Source organism: Triticum aestivum, chromosome 5B (assembly GCF_018294505.1).
Source record: "Triticum aestivum cultivar Chinese Spring chromosome 5B, IWGSC CS RefSeq v2.1, whole genome shotgun sequence".
Lineage (NCBI taxonomy): Eukaryota > Viridiplantae > Streptophyta > Magnoliopsida > Poales > Poaceae > Triticum > Triticum aestivum.
Genome location: NC_057807.1, coordinates 506739441 through 506761757, shown reverse-complemented (window position 1 = coordinate 506761757; position 22317 = coordinate 506739441). Strand labels below are relative to the sequence as shown.

At 45.8% G+C, this 22317-nt stretch overlaps 1 protein-coding gene across 1 annotated transcript; it reads left to right on the top strand.

The window, feature by feature from the left end:
• The first annotated feature begins 471 nt into the window (after positions 1 to 471).
• LOC123116636 (protein MEI2-like 6) lies at positions 472 to 2195 on the top strand. The gene is made up of 4 exons (XM_044537574.1): positions 472 to 1068; positions 1187 to 1318; positions 1426 to 1561; positions 1685 to 2195. Exons 1-4 carry the CDS (start codon positions 524 to 526, stop codon positions 1844 to 1846), a joined length of 975 nt encoding a protein of 324 aa, XP_044393509.1. The 5' UTR covers positions 472 to 523; the 3' UTR covers positions 1847 to 2195.
• The last annotated feature ends 20122 nt before the right edge of the window (positions 2196 to 22317 follow it).

Here is a 22317-nt window from a genome sequence, read left to right as displayed (position 1 = left end):
TTCTGGGTGGGGGAAGACAAACGATTTCTTTTACGCCAATCCGGCGGTGTAGGTTCGACCGGCCCAAAGTTTGGGCCGGCGCACCGGCGCCCAGTACCCGCCTAAGGTTATCTACCTCTAGCGAGAAAAAAGATAAGTGGGAAGCGTTCACGTGTGCATTGAAGAAGTGAACTACTAAAAAGACTGATGTGGCGAATTACGTAGCATCAAGATATGTGCGAGTGATACGATGGCAAACGAAGCATTCACTGGAGAGACAAAAATCTGACGTTAGTCAGATAACATTTCTCCAGTTTAATCGTTCGAGATATTTATCAGAAGAAAAGAAAAAGAAAAAAACTGAGTATAATGCTGCAAAAGCTCCCCTAAAAAAATGTTGTAAAAGCTCGAAATGTGAGTGACCGACCGAGGGATGCAGTAGAAGAACCGTCCTGCGCAGGTGCTTCTCCAGTTCCTCGAGCCCACTCTCGTTCTTCCCACTCACTGCATCTGCACCGGTGAAAGAAGCAAGAGAAAAGAAGCCATGGCTGCCTACTCAACCTCGCTCCTGCACCCTGCCGCTCCTGGGACCGGTCCCGTGGCCTTCTCCCCCTCTCAGCTCTGTTCCGCGGCTCCGTTCGCGCTGCCGCTGTGCTGTCCCTTCCGGCCGCAGTACCCGTACCCACCTCCCCCGCTGCCGCCTTCGTGCGGGCTGGCTGTGGGCTGCGACGGCTGGCTCGCTCCGATGGGTAGTGCCTACACTGTGGGAGTGGCCGCGCTACCGTTCTTACCTTGGCTGCACATGCCTCCTCCGCCGCCTTTTCCGATGGCGCTGTACTACAACCCGGCCCTCAAGCCGCCGCTGCCGGCGACGCGCTGCAGCATCACGGAGATCCTAGAAGACGGCGACGTCGAGCCCCCGATGGCAGAGGTTGAAGACGACCCCTCCCCTCGCTCGGTCCTCGCGCTCTGGAGGAGGAGCGCGGCGCTTCCGCCTCCGTCTTCTGGCGTCGCAGGCAGCAAACCACCCTTCCACGGAAGAAGCAAGAAGACATCCGTCATGATCTGCAACATCCCCAATAGTTTCATGTTAGTTCTTCCTATATTTCTTGTTTCTTGCTTCAATCTTGCTGAGGTTCTTGATTGTACGGATGTTCTTGATTGTTGCTTCAGTCTTGCTTCAAGTTTATTTTTTCTCCCCTCGAAGGAAACGGAGGTTGATGGCCATCTTGGACCAGCATTGCGCGGAGGAGAACATGCTTCGATGTCACCCCCGAGGCGGCGGCGCCGCCGTCGCGAAGTCGGAGTACGACTTCCTATACCTTCCAATCGATTTTAGGTACTAGTACACCAATCCCCATCTTTGTACTACTACTGCTCGTGTAGGGCTTTCGCCTGTTCTGAGCTTGCAGCTGACCACAACCGATTTGCGTTTGCACCGGGCAGGACAAAATGCAACAAAGGCTATGCGTTCGTCAACATGACGACGCCGACGGCCGCACGGCGGCTCTACGCGTTCCTCCACGGCCACCACTGGACGGGCTCCGCCAAGGTCTGCGAGGTCGTGCACGCCCACATCCAGGTACCCATCTTCTTCTTCTCCGGCATGAACACTGGTATTCTAGTAGAATACTCGAGTACCTGGCTGTGCTAACGAAGCCAGAAATGGATGTTTGGTTGCTCCGGCCTGGATTTTGCATTGCAGGGAGTGGACGCGCTGGCGGCGCACTTCTCCCGCTCGCTATTCCCATGTGGCAACAACAAGGAGTTCCTGCCGGTGCGCTTCGGGCCTCCCAGGGACGGCCTCCGGCAGACGGCGGAGCGCACCATCGGCTGTGCGGTGGTCCGTCGTCGTCGTCTCCGCTGACCTTGTTCGCTCGCTGCACACCGGCCGTGTTAGACCTCTATCTTGCATTCTATCTATTCTATGTCATGCCAATGCCAATGTCATCGATTGATAGAACGGGAGATAGAGGTTGGCTCAGTTATGAATTTCCATTCTCTCTAAAAAAAAGAGAGATATGAATTTCCATGACTATTTGGTTGTGTCTCCGTGTTTAAGCATGAATCTTAGAAGCAAGTACTACTAGTCCAGGCAGGCGTACTACGAGTAGTCCAGTATGGGTAGTATGCGTCTAGCCAGTGAGGTTTAGCTCGTGGGCTATCTGAATGTTTAATGTCTTGGGATCTCCTGTGTTATGTGCAGTAAAATTAAATGTACCGAAGCCTAGTGGAAGGAGCTTATTTATGTGCTAGACATACGTGTGAGATGATTAACATTCTTATCTGTTTCTTTCTGCGTTCGCCTTATTTTTGCTCCTTTGGGAGATTTAACCTTTTATTCTTTAGTGGTGAAATACACTGGTGCTCTCGGTGCGAGCATGCAAAAATAATTTAGTAACTAAAAACAAGTCAAAAGATTTCGAAATTTTTCTGAAATCAAACATGATCAAGTATTGTACTCATATAAAACGATTCACTAGGGAATGACTTTCATTGTATCCAGGGAGTACTATTCACGCTCTATTGTCGTCATAAATTAGTTTTTTCCTTGAAGTCAACAAGAATCATTCCTTGGCTGAACATTTTATACGAGTACATTACTAGATCGTGTTTGATTCCAGAAAAGATTCAGATTTTTTGTTGACTTTTTCTGAAATTAATAACTTTTTTGCATATAAGATGGTAGGCACCCGAGAGCCAAAAGTTCTCTTCCCTGCTTAGTGTGTTGTTAATATGTCGGTAAGAGAAAAAAGGCCAACAATTTGTTGGTACCCATATCGTGCCAACCTTTCAAAACTTGTCATTTTGGCAAATTCTGGACCTAATCTTTCAAATTTGAGGAAAGTATATCGTCTCTCAACCCTTGGCAAAGTCTGATTTGGACACCCAACTTCGAAACCGGACAAATTCCCCCCCCCCCCCCCCCAACTATTGAAACCGCCACCTCATTGTGAAACTGCCTGACAAAATTGCCACGTCATTGTGAAACTGTTGTGCACCTCCGTCGTTACCCGATCTCCTCTTTCGACAAGCCCCACCCCTCCTCCCCGACCTCCTCTCCACCCAGAGCTCCCTCCGAAGTTTCCAGAGTCGTTCCCTTGTTGCCACTCGTCCCCACGAGCTCTATGCCTCGCTGTTTGTCGCCGATGTCATAGTCAACGCTCATGGGCCTCCCTTGCCTCTCTAACCTCGACTCTGTCCACCGCTGGCCTTGCCGGCAAGCTTCCCGGAAATAGATGGCGGGGCACCTGAGCATCGTTAAGTGCGTGCACCTTTGCTCCTAGACAATGGCGGAGCTACAAGAAAAAGGCTGGATGGGCCGGACTAAGGAATTACACATAGCACTTGTACTTAAGGCCCATATTTCATCTCATCCTTCCCCATTGTCGGCTGGGTTGGGCAGGCCATGGCCCATTCATCCTTGCCTAAGCTCCGCCAGAGCTCCTGGACTCTGCTCGAGAGAGGGATCGAACCAGGGACCTCCAACTTTCAACGAACGAGCATAGCCATCGCGATAGACAACCTTCCTTGATTTGATATGGCGTGCGGAGATAAATGTAAAGGAGGCCCAAACATTTTCTGAAATTCCTAACACGAAAATTATTTTGAGCAGGTGTTTCTTAAAAAGCGAATATTTTCCAAATTTTAGAAGAAAAACTAAAAGGCTTGAACAAATTTTTGATAAACTGAACATTTTTTAAAATCCCGAACATTTTTTGAATTTAGAGAACAAAATTTGTACATGAACATTTTTTAAAGCACGAACATTTTTTTAATCTTGAGAACAAATTTTGAATCAGAGAACAAATTTGTAAGCGAGGAAATTTGAGAACAAAATTTGAACATGAACATTTTTTAAAGAAACGGACATTATTTTAATCTTGAGAACAAAATTTGAAACAGAGAACAAACTTGGAAGCACGGATTTTTTTTCAAAGCATGAACTTTTTTTTTTGAATCTTGAGACCAATTTTTGAAACGTAGAACAAATTTGGAAGCGCGAACAATTTATTAAAGCACGAACATTTTTTGGATATTGAGAACAAATTTTGAAATAGAGAACAAATTTGAAAAATCCCGAATATATTTGGAAGCGCAAACATTTTTTGAAAACCTGAACAAAAAAAATTGAAGTCCGGTACATTATATTAATTTCGAAAGTTTTGCACTTTTTTTGTAACGAGAACAATTTTTGAATTTTGAGAACAATTTCTAAAAAACTGAACATTTTATGGAAAGGCAAACAAAATTTGAATATTTTGAAAAAAAAGAGAAAAGAAAAAGAAAAAGAAATAAGAAACCAAAGAAAGAAAACAAACAGTAAAAACGAATATATTTTGAATCTTGAGAAATTTTTTTGAAATGGTGAACAGTTTTAAAAAATCCTGAACAAATTTGGAAGCACGAATAATTTTTTGAAGCACGAACATTTTTTGAATCTTGAGAACATATTTTGAAACGGAGAGAAATTTTGAAAAATTCCGAACAAATTTCGAAGTCCGAACAATTTTCTAATGCACGAACATTTTTTGAATCTTGAGAACAATTTTTGAAACGGAGAGAAATTTTGAAAAATCCCGAACAAATTTGGAAGCGCGAACATTTTTTGAATATGTGAACAAAAAATTGAAATTCAGTACATTTTCTGAATTTCAGAAGTTTTGTACTTTGTTGTGTAACGAGAACAAATTTTGAATTTTGAGAACATTTTTTGGTAACACGAACAAAATTTAAATATTTTATTTTTTTTAAATGAAGAGAAGAAAAGAAAAGGAAATAAAAAAGAAAATCATAAACATTTTGTAAAACTATGAACATATTCTGAAAAAGAAAAATAAACTTGAAAAAGAAAGTGAAACAAGAAACAAAAAACGAAAAAATGAAAAAGAAACAGAAACGAAAAAAAGAGAAATAAAAAAATGATAGAACGCCGAAAAAGAACCAGGAAAAAACGATACAGGAAAAAAACCCGGTTTAGGGAACCTTCTGGAAGATTCCCAAAACCGGTTTGGACGCATTATGTGTGGGCCGGCCCATTTCTTCGCTCGCTGCGCTGCCCCTGTGCGATCGCTCGACAGTTTGCCGCAGCGAGCGGCGAATAGGATTTCCCGGAGGTCACTGCCATGCGCCAGGTGTCCAGTGACGGAGTCCTGCCGAGCCCATCCCATCGACAGAGAAATTGCCACTAGACCATGTTTGGTCAAAACCATGTTGACTTAGCATGAATATTGCTTGGCTGGTTCAAGGGACTAAATTTGTCCGGTTTGAAGAGGTAAGGGTGCAACTCGTCCGTTTTTAGAGTTGACGGATCAAATCAAGACTATGCCAAGAGTTGATGGACAAAAGGTATACTTTTCTCTTAAAAAATTGTCATTTTTGGGGTCCAATATTTGAGATGCCAGAGTTTACATGCCAAAACGTTGTGTTCATTCGCGACCTTTTGCTTCGACGGAAAGCATGCTTACATGTCACTCGAATCTACTATGAAAATTCACCAAAAGTACAAAGCACTCCAAACACAATAAAGTTTATATCAAGGTTCCTAGACCACCTTACATGGTTGACCCAACCTAGTAACTTAGGGCCTTTTTGATTCATAGAAAAATATGTGCAATTTCAGAAATCATGAAATGGTGTATCCCTTTGTTTTAAAGTAGTGTTTAAAGACTCAGTTAGGTCAAAATTGTCCTTCACACACAAAAAGAATGTCGTGCACACAACTTCTACGAAATAGTTATGTACTATGACAGAACCAGTAACTGCGTGAAGAGAACATGGAGTATGTAAGTTTTTTGAAAAGCTATTGCAGAAGAGTACATACATTGCTGTAGTTAGATTCTTTTCGGTTAAAATGAATTTTGGGGCAGCCTTAATAAAATAAAAAAGGAAATCTATTGCTAATTGTGTCCTTGAAAATATAATAGTATTCAACTTGTTAAGACTTGCAAACAGGACTGTCTCTAGAAAATTAGGGGCCCAGTGTTGGGAACGTAGCAGAAATTCAAAATTTTCTACGCAACACCAAAATCTATTTATGGAGAGACTAGCAACGGGAGAGAGGAGAGTGCATCTACATACCCTTGTAGATCGCTAAGCGGAAGCTTTCAAGTGAACGGGGTTGATGGAGTCGTACTCGTCGTGATCCAAATCACCGATGATCCTAGTGCCGAACGGACGGCACTTCCGCGTTCAACACACATACGGTTGGGAGAGACATCTCCTTTTTCTTGATCCAGCAAGGGGAGGAGAGGTTGATAGAGATCCAGCAGCACGACGGCGTGGTGGTGGAAGTAGCGGGATCCCGGCAGGGCTTCGCCAAGCGCAAGCGGGAAGGAAGAGGTGTCACGGGAGAGAGGGAGGCGCCAGGGACTCAGGTGCGGCTGCCCTCCCTCCCCTCCACTATATATAGGGGCCTAGGGGGGCGCCGGCCCCTTGTAGATCCCATCTAGGGTGGGGGCGGCGGCCCTAGGGGTGGCTTGGCCTCCAAGACAAGTGGAGGCGCCCCCACCCCTTAGGGTTTCTAACCCTAGGCGCGTGGGAGGCCCAAAGGGGGGCGCACCAGCCCACCAGGGACTAGTTCCCACGCCCCCTCAGCCTATGGGGCCCTCCGGGATAGGTGGCCCCACCCGGTGGACCGCCGGGACCCTTCCGGTGGTCCCGGTACAATACTGATGATCCCCGAAACTTTCCCGGTGGCCGAAACTGGACTTCCTATATATAAATCTTTACCTCCGGAGTGGTCCGGAACTCCTCGTGACGTCCCGGATCTCATCCGGAACTCCGAACAACATTCGGGTTACCGCATACTATTATCTCTACAACCCTAGTGTCACCGAACTTAAGTGTGTAGACCCTACGGGTTCGGGAACCATGCAGACATGACCGAGACGTTCTCCAGTCAATAACGAACAGCGGGATCTGGATACCCATGTTGGCTCCCACATGTTCCACGATGATCTCATCGGATGAACCACGATGTCAAGGACTCAATCAATCCCGTATACAATTCCCTTTGTCTAGCAGTATTGTACTTGCCCGAGATTCGATCGTCGGTATGCCGATACCTTGTTCAATCTCGTTACTGGCGAGTCTCTTTGCTCGTTCCGTAACACATCATCCCGTGATCAACCCCTTGGTCACATTGTGCACATTATGATGATGTCCTACCGAGTGGGCCCAGAGATACCTCTCCGTTAACCGGAGTGACAAATCCCAGTCTCGATTCTTGCCAACCCAACAGACACTTTCGGAGATACCTGTAGTGTACCTTTATAGCCACCCAGTTACGTTGTGACGTTTGGTACACCCAAAGCATTCCTACGGTATCCGGGAGTTGCACAATCTCATGGTCTAAGGAAATGATACTTGACATTAGAAAAGCTTTAGCATACGAACTACACGATCTTTGTGCTAGGCTTAGGATTGGGTCTTGTCCATCACATCATTCTCCTAATGATGTGATCCCGTTATCAACGACATCCAATGTGACCAATGAGCTAGTCAACTAGAGGCTTACTAGGGACATGGTATTGTCTATGTACCTACACATGTATCTGAGTTTCCTATCAATACAATTATAGCATGGATAATAAACGATTATCATGAACAAGAAAATATAATAATAATAACTAATTTATTATTGCCTCTAGGGCATATTTCCAACAGTCTCCCACTTGCACTAGAGTCAATAATCTAGTTCACATCGCCATGTGATTAACACTCATAGGTCACATCGCCATGCGACCAACATCCAAAGAGTTTACTAGTGTCACTAAACTAGTTCACATCACCATGTGATTAAGACTCAATGAGTTCTGGGGTTTGATCATGTTTTGCTTGTGAGAGAGGTTTTAGTCAACGGGTCTGCAACATTCAGATCCGTGTGTACTTCGCAAATCTCTAGGTCATAATGTAAATGCTGCTTCCATGCTCCACTTGAAGCTATCCCAAATGGTTGCTCCACTATACGTATCCGGTTTGCTACTCAGAGTCACTCGGATAGGTGTTAAAGCTTGCATCGACGTAACCCTTTACGCCGAACTCTTTATCACCTCCATAATCGAGAAACATGTCCTTATTTACTCCAAGGACAATTTTGACCGCTGTCCAATGATCTTTTCCTGGATCATTCATGTACCCCTTGAATGACTCATGGCAAGGCACACTTTCGGTGCGGTACACAGCATAGCATACTATAGAGCCTACATCTGAAGCATAGGGGACGACCTTTGTCCTTTCTCTCTCTTCTGCCATGGTCGAGCTTTAACTCTTAACTTCATACCTTACAACCCAGGCAAGAACTCCTTCTTTGACTGATCCATCTTGAACACCTTCAAGATCATGTCAAGGCATGTGCTCATTTGAAAGTACCATTTAGCGGTCTTTGATCTATCCTCATAGATCTTGATGCTCAATGTTCAAGTAGCTTAATCCAGGTTTTCTATTGAAAAACACCTTTCAAACAACCCTATATGCTTTCCAGAAATTCTACATCATTTCTGATCAACAATATGTCAACAACATATACTCATCAGAAATTGCTCCCACTCACTTCTTTGGAAATACAAGTTTCTCATAAACTTTGTATAAACCCAAAATCTTTGATCATCTCATCAAAGCGTACATTCCAACTCCAAGATGCTTACTCCAGTCCTTAGAAGGATTGCTGGAGCTTTGCATATTTGTTAGCGTTCTTCAGGATTGACAAAACCTTCTGGTTGTATCAGATACAACCTTTCCTCAAGGATATCATCGAGGAAACAATGATTTGACATCTTATCTGCAAGATTTCATAAATCATGCAGTAATTGCTAATAAAATCCCAACAGACTCTTAGCATCGCCTCGAGTGAGAAAGTCTCATCGTAGTCAACTCCTTGAACTTGTCAGAAAACATCTTAGCGACAAGTCGAGCTTTCTTAATGGTGATACTTACCATCATTGTCTGTCTTCCTTTTAAAATCCATCTGTACCCAACGGCCTTACGACCATCAAGTATTTCTTCCAAAGTCATGGATCCTTTCTTGGATTTTATGGCCTCGAGCCATTTGTCAGAATCCGGGCCCACCATCGCTTCTCCATAGCTCGTAGGTTCATTGTTGTCTAGCAACATGACCTCTAAGACAGGATTGCGTACCACTCTGAAGTAGTACGCGTCCTTGTCGACCTATGAGGTTCGGTAGTGACTTGATCCGAAGTTTCATGATCACTATCATAAGCTTCTACTTCAATTGGTGTAGGTGCTACAGGAACAACTTCCTGTGCCCTGCTACACACTAATTGAAGTGATGGTTCAACAACCTCATCAAGTCTCCACCATCCTCCCACTCAATTCTTTCGTGAGAAACTTTTCCTCGAGAAAGGACTCGATTCAAGAAACAATCCCTATTGCTTTCGGATCTGAATTAGGAGGTATATCCAACTGTTTTGGGTGTCCTATGAAGATGCATTTTATCCGCTTTGGGTTCGAGCTTATCAACCTGAAACTTTTTCACATAAGCGTCGCAGCCCCAAACTTTTAAGAAACGACAACTTAGGTTTCTCCAAACCATTGTTCAAACGGTGTCGTCTCAACGGAATTACGTGGTGCCCTATTTAAGTGAGTGCGGTTGTCTCTAATGCCTAACCCATGAACGATAGCGATAAGAGACATCATGGTATGCACCATATCCAATAGGGTGCAACTATGATGTTCGGACACACCATCACACTTTGGTGTTCCAGGCGGTATTAACTGTGAAACAATTTCCACAATGTCTTAATTACGTGCCAAAGCTCGTAACTCAGATACTCATCTCTATGATCATATCATAGACATTTTATCCTCTTGTCACAATGATCTTCAACTTCACTCTGAAATTACTTGAACCATTCAATAATTCAGACTTGTGTTTCATCAAGTAAATATACTCAACATCTACTCGAATCATCTGTGAAGTAAGAACATAACGATATTCACTGCATGCCTCAGTACTCATTGGACTGCACACATCAAAATGTGTTACTTCCAACAAGTTGCTATCTTGTTCCATCTTACTGAAAACGAGGCTTTTCAGTCATCTTGCCCATGTGGTATGATTTGCATGTCTCAAGTGATTCAAAATCAAGTGAGTCCAAACGATCCATCTGCATGGAGTTTCTTCATGCGTACATACCAATAGACATGGTTCGCATGTCTCAAACTTTTCAAAAACGAGTGAGTCCAAAGATCCATCAATATGGAGCTTCTTCATGCGTTTTATACCAATATGACTTACATGGCAGTGCCACAAGTAGGTGGTACTATCATTACTATCTTGTATCTTTTGGCATGAACATGTGTATCATTACGATCGAGATTCAATAAACCATTCATTTTAGGTGCAAGACCATTGAAGGTATTATTCAAATAAACAGAGTAACCATTATTCTCCTTATGAATAACCGTATTGCGATAGACATAATCCAATCATGTCTATGCTCAACGCAAACACCAAATAACTATTTAGGTTTAACACCAATCTCGATGGTAGAGCGAGCGTGCGATGCTTGATCATATCAACCTTGGAAACACATATCGTTAGCTCACCTTTAGCTAGTCTCCGTTTATTCCGTAGCTTTTATTTCGAGTTACTAACACTTAGCAACCGAACCGGTATCTAATACCCTGGTGCTACTAGGAGGACTAGTAAATTACACATTAACATAATGTATATCCAATATACTTCCGTCGACCTTGTCTGCCTTCTTATCTACCAAGTATCTAGGGTGGTTCTGCTTTAGTGTCCGTTCCTCTCATTACAGAAGCACTTAGTCTCGGGTTTGGGTTCAACCTTGGGTCTTCACTAGAGCAGCAACTGTTTTGCCATTTCATGAAGCATCCCTTCTTGCCCTTGCCCTTCTTGAAACTAGTGGTTTTACTAACCATCAACAATTGATGCTCCTACTTGACTTCTACTTTCACGGTGTCAAACATCGCGAATACTTCAAGGATTATCATATCTATCCCTGATATGTTATAGTTCATCACGAAGGTATAGTAGCTTTGTGGCAATGACTTTGGAGAAACATCACTATCTCATCTGGAAGATCAACTTCCACTCGATTCAAGTGATTGTTGTACTCAGACAATCTGAGCACAAGCTCAACGATTGAGCTTTTCTCCCTTAATTTGCAGGCTAAGAAAATCATCGGAGGTCTTATACCTCTTGACGTGGGCACGAGCCTGAAATCCCAATTTCAGCCCTCGAAACATCTCATATGTTCCGCGACGTTTCGAAATCGTCTTTGGTGCCTCAACTCTAAACCGTTTAACTGAACTATCACGTAGTTATCAAAACGTGTATGTCAAATGTTCGCAACATCCACAGACAACGTTCGAGGTTCAGCACACCGAGCGGTGCATTAAGGACATAAGCCTTCTACGAAGCAACGAGGACAATCCTCGGTTTACGGACCCAGTCCGCATAATTGCTACTATCAACTTTCAACTAAATTTTCTCTAGGAACATATCTAAACAGTAGAACTAAAGCGTGAGCAATGACATAATTTGCAAAAAACCTTTTGACTATGTTCAGGATAATTAAGTTCATCTTATGAACTCCCACTTAGATAGACATCCCTCTAGTCATCTAAGTGATTACATGATCCGAGTCAACTAGGCCGTGTCTGATCATCACGTGAGACGGACTAGTCATCATCGGTGAACATCTTCATGTTGATCGTATCTACTATACGACTCATGCTCGACCTTTCAGTCTCTTGTGTTTCGAGGCCATGTCTGTACATGCTAGGCTCGTCAAGTTAACCTAAGTGTTTCGCGTGTGTAAATCTGGCTTACACCCGTTGTATGTGAATGTTAGAATCTATCACACCCGATCATCATGTGGTGCTTCAAAACAATGAACTTTCGCAACGGTGCACAGTTAGGGGGGACACTTTCTTGAAATTTTAATGAGGGATCATCTTATTTACTACCGTCGTTCTAAGCAAATAAGATGCATAAACATGATAAACATCACATGCAATCAAAATAGTGACATGATATGGCCAATATCATTTTGCTCCTTTTGATCTCCATCTTCGGGGCTCCATGATCATCATCATCACCGGCATGACACCATGATCTCCATCATCGTGTCTCCATGAAGTTGTCTCGCCAACTCATTACTTCTACTACTATGGCTACCGGTTAGCAATAAAGTAAAGTAATTACATGGCGTTGTTCAATGACACGTAGGTCATACAATAAATAAAGGCAACTCCTATGGCTCCTGTCGGTTGTCATACTCATCGACATGCAAGTCGTGATTCCTATTATTACAAGAACATGATCAATCTCATACATCACATATCATTCATCACATTCTTTTTGGCCATATCACATCACATAGCATACCCTGCAAAAACAAGTTAGACGTCCTCTAATTGTTGTTTGCATGTTTTACGTGGCTGCTATGGGTTTCTAGCAAGAACGTTTCTTACCTACGCAAAAACCACAACGTGATATGTCAATTGCTATTTACCCTTCATAAGGACCCTTTTCATAGAATCCGATACGACTAAAGTGGGAGAGACTGGCACCCGCTAGCCACCTTATGCAACAAGTGCATGTCAGTCGGTGGAACCTATCTCACGTAAGTGTATGTGTAAGGTCGGTCCGGGCCGCTTCATCCCACAATGCCGCCGAATCAAGATTGGACTAGTAACGGTAAGCATATTGAACAAAATCAACGCCCACAACTACTTTGTGTTCTACTCGTGCAAAGAATCTATGCAATAGACCTAGCTCATGATGCCACTGTTGGGGAACATAGCAGAAATTCAAAATTTTCTACGCAACACCAAGATCTATCTATGGAGAGACTAGCAACGAGAGAGAGGAGAGTGCATCTACATACCCTTGTAGATCGCTAAACGGAAGCGTTCAAGTGAACGGGGCTGATGGAGTCGTACTCGCCGTGATCCAAATCACCGATGATTCTAGCGCCGAATGGACGGCACCTCCGCGTTCAACACACATACGGTTGGGAGAGACATCTCCTCCTTCTTGATCCAGCAAGGGGAGGAGAGGCTGATAGAGATCCAGCAGCACGACGGCGTGGTGGTGGAAGTAGCGGGATCCGGGCACGGCTTCGCCAAGCGCAAGAGGGAAGGAAGAGGTGCCACGGGAGAGAGGGAGGCGCCAGGGACTCAGGTGCGGCTGTCCTCCCTCCCCTCCACTATATATAGGGGCCTAAGGAGGGCGCCGGCCCTTTGTAGATCCCATCTAGGAAGGGGGGCGGCGGCCCTAGGGGTGGCTTGGCCTCCAAGACAGGTGGAGGCGCCCCCACCCCTTAGGGTTTCTAACCCTAGGCGCATGGGAGGCCCAAAGGGGGGCGCACCAGCCCACCAGGGGCTGGTTCCCACGCCCCCTCAGCCTATGGGGCCCTCCGGGATAGGTGGCCCCACCCGGTGGACCCCCGGGACCCTTCCGGTGGTCCCGATACAATATCGATGACCCCCGAAACTTTCCTGGTGGCCGAAACTGGACTTCCTATATATAAATCTTTACCTCCGGACCACTCGGAACTCCTCGTGACGTCCGAGATCTCATCCGGGACTCCGAACAACATTCGGGTTACCGCATACTATTATCTCTACAACCCTAGTGTCACTGAACCTTAAGTGTGTAGACCCTACGGGTTCGGAAACCATGCAGACGTGACCGAGATGTTCTCCGGTCAATAACCAATAGCGGGATCTGGATACCCATGTTGGCTCCCACATGTTCCACGATGATCTCATCGGATGAACCACGATGTCAAGGACTCAATCAATCCCGTATACAATTCCCTTTGTCTAGCGGTATTGTATTTGCCCGAGATTCGATCGTCGGTATGCTGATACCTTGTTCAATCTCGTTACCGGCAAGTCTCTTTACTCGTTCCGTAACACATCATCCCGTGATCAACCCCTTGGTCATATTGTGCATATTATGATGATGTCCTACCGAGTGAGCCCAGAGATACCTCTCCGTCAACCGGAGTGACAAATCCCGGTCTCGATTCGTGCCAACCCAACAGACACTTTCGGAGATACCTGTAGTGCACCTTTATAGCCACCCAGTTACGTTGTGACGTTTGGTACACCCAAAGCATTCCTACGGTATCCGGGAGTTGCACAATCTCATGGTCTAAGGAAATGATACTTGACATTAGAAAAGCTTTAGCATACGAACTACACGATCTTTGTGCTAGGCTTAGGATTGGGTCTTGTCCATCATATCATTCTCATAATGATGTGATCCCGTTATCAACGACATCCAATGTCCATGGTCAGGAAACCGTAACCATCTACTGACCAACGAGCTAGTCAACTAGAGGCTTAGTAGGGACATGGTGTTGTCTATGTACCCACACATGTATCTGAGTTTCCTATCGATACAATTATAGCATGGATATAAACGATTATCATGAACAAGAAAATATAATAATAATAACTAATTTATTATTGCCTATAGGGCATATTTCCAACACCCAGGGCAAGAATCAAAGTAGGGCCCTAATTTTTTTTAAATCATATAACTGAAGAACTAATGTATGTAAAGCATACTCTCATTTTAACTATATAACTTCGAATATGTGTTATTTGATACAATTTTTGAAAGTATACCGAATACTAATTGTAAAATAGTAGTAAAGATGGTACTGAAGCAATAAACTTATAAACCGACCTCATTTTCTACCAAAAAAACCAACACTCAGCCAGCCCATCCTAGCACTTCCCGTTGGCAACCAAATACTAGTTCCTCAAAAAGGGCCAGCAAACCAACACTCAGGCGTGCGTGCATTAATTTTTTTTTTTGAGAACCATGTAGTATATTTGGTTGCTTTTTCTTTTGAGGAGCTAGTATTTGGTTGCTAAGGCTTTGTACAATGGGAGATGCTTAGGCCCTGTACAATGAGAGATGCTTAGAAAAACAAACCCGATTTTTCTGAAGCACGATGCCTATTTCTACAGGAGAGACGCTTAGTTAAACGTCTATCTTGTACAAATAAGCACCAGTGCTTAAGAAAAGCCTGGTTTATTTCTTTAAGCACCTCCCCTAAGCATCTCTCATTGTACAAGGACTTAAAGAGATGCTTAGAAAAATAAACCGGATTTTTCTGAAGCACCGGTGCCTATTTCTACAGAAGAGACGCTTAGTTAAGCGTCTATCCTGTACAAATAAGCACCGGTGCTTAAGAAAAACCTGATTTATTTTTCTAAACACCTCCTTAAACACCTCCCATTGTATAAGGCCTAATGAGAAGTGCTAGGATGGGCTGCCTGAGTGTTGGTTTGCTGGGTCCTTTTTCTCATATACACGTACTAATATTTTCTGAACTGGGGGCCTCAAAATTTTCGGGGCCTGTGCGGTCGGCCAATTCGGCTTCCTTTTCAACGGGCCTGCTGCAAATTTGTACTACCCGCAGTTGAGGTGGATGGGTCCCCTGGTGGTGGGTTGGTTCGTCGTGCTACAAGCCCTTGGGACGTTGTGCTTGTCCGGTTCATACTCCATCCCGAGACGTGCACTTGCCATTAATGGGATGCAGCCGGGGGAAACGGGAAAGCTGGACGATCCCCTGCACGCCCGTCTTCTGCAACAATCCTGTGTGTAGCCGTGTCAGGCAGGCAGGCAAACAGTACTAGTAGCACACTAGCAACTTGTTGGGAAACAGCGAAACCCTCCGCCCGGGCTGCCGCCGTCTGCTAGTGGTAGAGCACACTCGATTGCTCACGTTGGCTCTGGTCGCGGCTAGTTACTCCGCGCGCCGATCCACGGCGCCCGGCTGCACGTTGTCGCGTTGCGTCTTCTTGGACCCTAGCTCCTCGTCGTCCTTCGGTGACGCGTACACCACCGCATTTTTTATTTTAGCAAATCAGAGAGCTTTATTTAACAGAAGTGTTTCCCGGGCAATCAGCCAGGAGGCTGGTTACCAAGAAGATAGGGGTCTCCTCAAGCCAACAATCGGTCACATTCAAAGTGCATGCATGTTTCGCACAGAGATGTGTCAGTAAGTTTGTTGACCTGTTTACATATTGAATCTCAAAAACTGAAAAAATCAAAAGCTAGCTCTCCTATTTCATCTAGAATAGAAGCCACAATCTAGCGTGAACTGTGATGGGTATACCAGAGTTGCACTTACTCCTGGCAGTCAGTCTCCATTATCACATGCGATAGGCCTAGAAGTTTTGCAAAAGGCGCTCCTTCTCGCATTGATAGAGCTTCCATAATCAGTGGATCTGAAATATTACCAAACGGTTTGCACAAAGCTCCCGGTAGCGCGGACTCGGAGCGGGCTATGCCACCCGCGCCTCCTCGACCATCCACCACATTGAGTGCACCATCCGTTGTTATTTTGATCATACCTGGTTCGGGCCGCCGCCATCCATGACCTGGTTGAACACTCGGTTCATTCCGGGGTAACTCCAGCAGCGCCAGGGCCTCTCTGGTCGACCTGATAGCAGCTGTTGGGTCTCCCCCCCTCTTCCCCATGCTTGATCCGGTTGCGAGAATGCCAGATCGTCCACATGATGGTAATAATCTTTGCTCGATCTTCATCTCTTATCCGATCTCCGCATAGTATATCTTTGGCCCACGATTGTGGGTGTAGCCGAGGAAGCCGCAGATCAAACCAAGCACAAGCTTCATTCTAGAAATGTCGTGCATGAGAGCATTGAATGAGCGCATGCATGAGATCCTCCTCTCTTGCCAAGCAAATTTTGCAAGTGTCTAAGACTGCAATATGGCGATACTTTCGAGTGCATTCATCTGGTAGGATCCCTCTCAGTACCCTCCACCAGAACGCTCGTACCTTTGGGATCACTTTGAGTTTCCACAAGGCCGTCCATATCTGTTTATCATCTCTTGAAGCACCGGTAGCCGTCCCTTCCTCTAGAGCAATGCGCTCGTTCTGAGTCACTAGAGCACGGTACACAGATTTAACAGTGTAGTTGCCTGGTCGTTCAAAGGCCCAAGCATAAAAATCCTCTCCTCCCCCTCTCCTGATTGGGATATTAAGAGTGGCATCAGCATCCGGGGCGATGAAGGTTGTCCTGATCAATTCCTGCCTCCACGACCAGTTTTCAGTATCGATGTGATCCGAGACTGTCTGAACATTAGTGTTTTGAGGCTTCAGCAAAGGTTTCATAGATATGGTCCCGGGAATCCACTTATCAGTCCACACATCAATGGAGCTCCTGTCTCCCACTCTTTTGATAAGGCCCACTTGCAAAGCTTCTCTGCCAGCAATAATAGCTCGCCAAGTAGCTGACACTGATTTGGGGATAGAAGCATGCAAGAAATCTGTGTCAGGAAAGTAGCGACCTTTCATTAGCCTTGCGCACAGAGAATTAGGGTTAGTCATAAAGCGCCAAACGTGCTTCCCGAGTAGCGCAAGATTGAACGGATGGGGGTCACGAAACCCCATACCACCTTGGCACTTTGGTGTAGCCAAATTCTTCCAGGACACCCAATGCCACGCATTTTTGTCAATGGAGCTGCTCTAGAAATATTTGGCCATTGGTGAAGTCAGGCTCTTGCACACCTTCTTCGTCAATAAAAATGTACTCATAGAGTATGTGGGAATCGCTTGGACAACTGATTTCAACAACGTTCCGCGACCTGCACATGCAAGTAATTTATCAGACCATCCCTGTATCTTTCTGCGAGCTCTCTCCCCGATGTGATCGAATGTTCCGCTACTGATGCGGCCGACCGCAGTGGGAAGCCTCAATTAACGCTCTCTAAAGGCCTCCACGTCAATATTGAGGACCGCTTTTAGTTGTTGCTTGAGCTGGGTCGGTGTGTTAGAGCTGAAGTAAATGGCGCTCTTAGTACGGTTAACACACTGACCCGATGATTCACCATAGATTCTCAGGATGTCATTCAGTCTCTCTGCACTTTGGGTGTTTGCACTAATGAAGATCAAGCCATCGTCAGCAAAAAGCAAGTGTGTAACCCACGGTGATCTGTAACTCACTCTTATGCCTCTGTCGATATGCCCATTACTGTAGTACTTCAGCAAAGAAGAGAAGCCCTCTGCGCAAATCAGAAAAAGGAAGGGTGACGCCGGGTCACCTTGTCTCATCCCACGCGAGGGTGTAAAGAAGGGCATCAACTCACCATTTACCCGAACGAGAAGCGTACTGAGGATACACACTTCATGATCAGCCGGACAAAGACAATGTTGAAGCCCAACTTTGTGAGAATAGGCTCAAGAAAATGCCACTCGACTCGGTCATAGGCTTTCATCATGTCTAGTTTAATTGCACAAGCATAGTTTTTTTCCTTTCTTCCGCCTTCTCATTGTGTGCACACTTTCATATGCAACTAAGACATTGTCTGTTAAGCCGTCCAGGAACAAACGCGCTTTGCTCTTCACTGATTATCTCGTCCATGAATGCCCTCATTCAGTTTGTCACACATTTTGACGCAATCTTATAAAGAACCAAACAGAGTGCAATGGGTCTATATTGCGAGATAGACTGAGGATGCCGTACCTTGGGGATCAAAGTGATGGAGGTGTCGTTCAAACCCACTGGTGGTTCTCCTCCGTTAAGAAAATCCAACACTAACGTGGTTACCGCTTCACCTAATAAGCTCCAGTGACGCTGATAAAACCCCGCAGTAAAGCTGTCTACCCCCGGTGCTTTGGAGGGAGCCATTTGAAATAAAGTTGTCCTGACTTCTGCCGTCGTATAGGGTTTTGTTAACTCCACATTCATGGCACCAGTGACCTTTACTGGAACATGATTGAGCAGCTCGGCTAAATCCACAAAACCTTGGGATTCATACAAATTTGGATAGAATGACTGAACCTCGGTCTTATCTTCCTCTTCATTTGCGCACACTGAGCCGTCCGCTCAACATAGCCCTTGTATCTTGTTAATACGCTTCCTTTGTGCCGCCTGAGCTTGAAATTATGCAGTGTTGTGATCGCCTTCTCGCAACCAGGGGACACGGGACCGCTGCCGTAGCCAGATCTCCTCCCGGTGGGGGGCCTCGTGCAGCTGTCATACCACTGTTTTTTCCTCCTCCATTGGCCCCCGTCCCACTGAACGACACCTTAGATTATCGAGTCTTTTCTGCAACTGTCTGACTCAGCGAGTTAAGCAGCCAAACTCGCGGGTCCCCCAAGGTTCAAGCGTCGCCTTTAGATGATTCAATGAGTCTGCAATACCTTCGAGGCACGGCCCTCTACTTGCCTCTTGCCACGCAGCAGCAACAATACGGTCATAGTCCACATGCGATGACCATACGTTCTCGTATCTGCATTGTCTCTTTGCTCGTGACATGTTCACAAGCTTTTCCCGTATCTCCAGTACAACAAAGCAATGATCCGATTCAATAGAAGGAATGTGCCTGATTCTAATGTATTGAAAATGTTGCCGGAACTCTTCATTGGCAAGGGCTCTATCCAGCCTCGCCTTGACATTCGCGTCACCCGCCTGCCGATTGTCCCAGGTGTACGTTGTGCCTGACCACCCCAAGTCTTGGAGGGCCACTTCATCGGTGACTTCTCTGAACGCTCTCATTTGTCTCTCTGGCCTAGCTGCCTGATGATAACCCACAAGTGTAGGGGATCGCAACAGCTTTCGAGGGTAGAGTATTCAACCCAAATTTATTGATTCAACACAAGGGAAGCCAAAGAATATTCTTAAGTATTAGCAGTTGAGTTGTCAATTTAACCACATCTGGATAACTTAATATCTGCATCAAAGTATTTAGAAGCAAAGTAGTATGATAGTAATGGTAACAGTGGCAAAAGTAAGATAGCAGTTTTGTAGTAGTAACAGTAGCAACGGAAAAGTAAATAAGCGAAGCACAATATGTGAAAAGCTCGTAGGCATTGGATCAGTGATGGATAATTATGCCGGATGCGATTCCTCATGTAATAGCTATAACATAGGGTGACACAGAACTAGCTCCAGTTCATCAATGTAATGTAGGCATGTATTCTGAATATAGTCATACGTGCTTATGGAAAAGAACTTGCATGACATCTTTTGTCCTACCCTCCCGTGGCAGCGGGGTCCTATTGGAAACTAAGGGATATTAAGGCCTCCTTTTAATAGAGTACCGGACCAAAGCTTTAACACATAGTGAATACATGAACTCCTCAAACTACGGTCATCACTGAGAAGTATCCCGATTATTGTCACTTCGGGGTTGTCGGAACATAACACATATAGGTGACTATAGACTTGCAAGATAGGATCAAGAACTCACATATATTCGTGAAGACATAATAGGTTCAGATCTGAAATCATGGCATTCGGGCCCTAGTGACAAGCATTAAGCATAGCGAAGTCATAGCAACATCAATCTCAAAACATAGTGGATACTAGGGATCAAACCCTAACAAAACTAACTTGATTATATGGTAAATCTCATCCAACCCATCACCGTCCAGCAAGCCTACGATGGAATTACTCACACACGGCGGTGAGCATCATGAAATTGGTGATGGAGGATGGTTGATGATGACGATTGAGGGAGTCCTGGATTAGGGGGTGTTCGGATAGCCGAACTATCACCTTTGGACGGACTCCTGGACTATGAAGATACAAGATTGAAGACTTCGTCCCGTGTCCGGATGGGACTTCCCTTGGCGTGGAAGGCAAGCTTGGCGATACGGATATGTAGATCTCCTACCATTATAACCGACTCTGTGTAACCCTAACCCTCTTCGGTTCCTATATAAACCGGAGGGTTTTAGTCCGTAGGATGAACAACAATCATACCATAGGCTAGCTTCTAGGGTTTAGCCTCTCTGATCTCGTGGTAGATCTACTCTTGTACTACCCATATCATCAATATTAATCAAACAGGAGTAGGGTTTTACCTCCATCGAGAGGGCCCGAACCTGGGTAAAAACATCGTGTCCCTTGTCTCCTATTACCATCCGCCTAGACGCACAGTTCGGGACCCCCTACCCGAGATCCGTCGGTTTTGACACCGACATCGGTGCTTTCATTGAGAGTTCCTCTGTGTCGTCATCTTTAGGCCCGATGGCTCCTCCAATCATCAACAACTATGCGGTCCAGGGTGAGACTTTTCTCCCCAGACAGATCTTCGTATTCGGCGGCTTTGCACTGCGGGCCAATTCGCTTGGCCATCTGGAGCAGATTGAAAGCTACGCCCCTAGCCATCAGGTCAGATTTGAAGGTTTGGACTACACGGCTGACGTCCGCGGAGACTTGATCTTCCACGGCTTCGAGCCCCAGCCAAGCGCGCCGCGCTGTCACGATGGTCATGATCTAGCTCTGCCACTGGACAGTGCCCTGGAGGCCGCACCAGTGTCCGCTCCGACCCTAGCTCGGAGCCGACTGCACCGATCGAGGACGGGTGGCTGGACACCGCCTCGGGGGCTGCTATCTCTACGGCGATGGAGCCGAATACTATCCCTGTCCTTTGCAAGGCTTGTAACTCCAAAGTACCGGACTCCTCTCCGGACTCCGGACCTTCCGCGCCCCTGCCAATCGAATCCGATTGGGCGCCGGTCATGGAGTTCACCGCCGCGGACTTCTTTCAGCACTCGCCCTTTGGCGACATCCTGAATTCACTAAAGTCTCTCTCTTTATCAGGAGAGCCCTGGACGGACTATGGTCAGGAAGGCTGGGATGCGGACGACGAAGAAATTCAAAGCCCACCCACCACCCACTTTGTAGCCACAGTCGAAAGTTTAAACGACGTGCTCGATTTCGACTCCGAAGACATCGACGGTATGGACGACGATGTAGGAGATAAGCATGAACTAGCACCTATAAGGCACTGAATAGCCACCTCAGCTCACGATGTATACATGGTGGACACACCTAAAGGAAGCGACGACGAGGAACAACGGGACGCCACGAGGGATCATTCCCTCGAAAAGTAGTCAAAATGGCGACGTAAGCGCCGCTCAAAATCCCGCCTCGACAAAGACAGCAGCCATACAGACCCAGCCATAGAGCAGGGCGAACCGGTGGACAACGAACATGCCATCGCGCAACCGTCCGAACAGGACAACCTGGATAAACAATCCGTCCCCGGCGAAGATAACAGTCCAGAAGATCTCACGCCGGACAAGTCGCTGGAGCAGAAGAACCTCCACAAAAGGCTCGTCGCCACTTCGCGTAGCCTGAAAAAGCAGAAGCGGAAGCTCAAAATAGCGGAAGATGCGCTCAGAATCAGATGGAGCAAAGTACTCAACACCGCAAACAAATACGGCGATAGTCGCCGAACAAAGAGCTACCCGAAGCGAAAACTACTTCCCGAATTTGATGAGGAGGCCGTAGAGCCCCCACAATCAAAAAACAAGGAGACCACTAGGTCGGATAGACGACCCC

Coding starts and splice junctions, on each gene's coding strand:
- LOC123116636 (XM_044537574.1), top strand. CDS start 524: ATGGCTGCCTACTCAACCTCGCTCCTGCACCCTGCCGCTCCTGGGACC. Junction 1,069..1,186: donor AACATCCCCAATAGTTTCAT/GTTAGTTCTTCC, acceptor CTCCCCTCGAAG/GAAACGGAGGTTGATGGCCA. Junction 1,562..1,684: donor TCGTGCACGCCCACATCCAG/GTACCCATCTTC, acceptor TTTGCATTGCAG/GGAGTGGACGCGCTGGCGGC.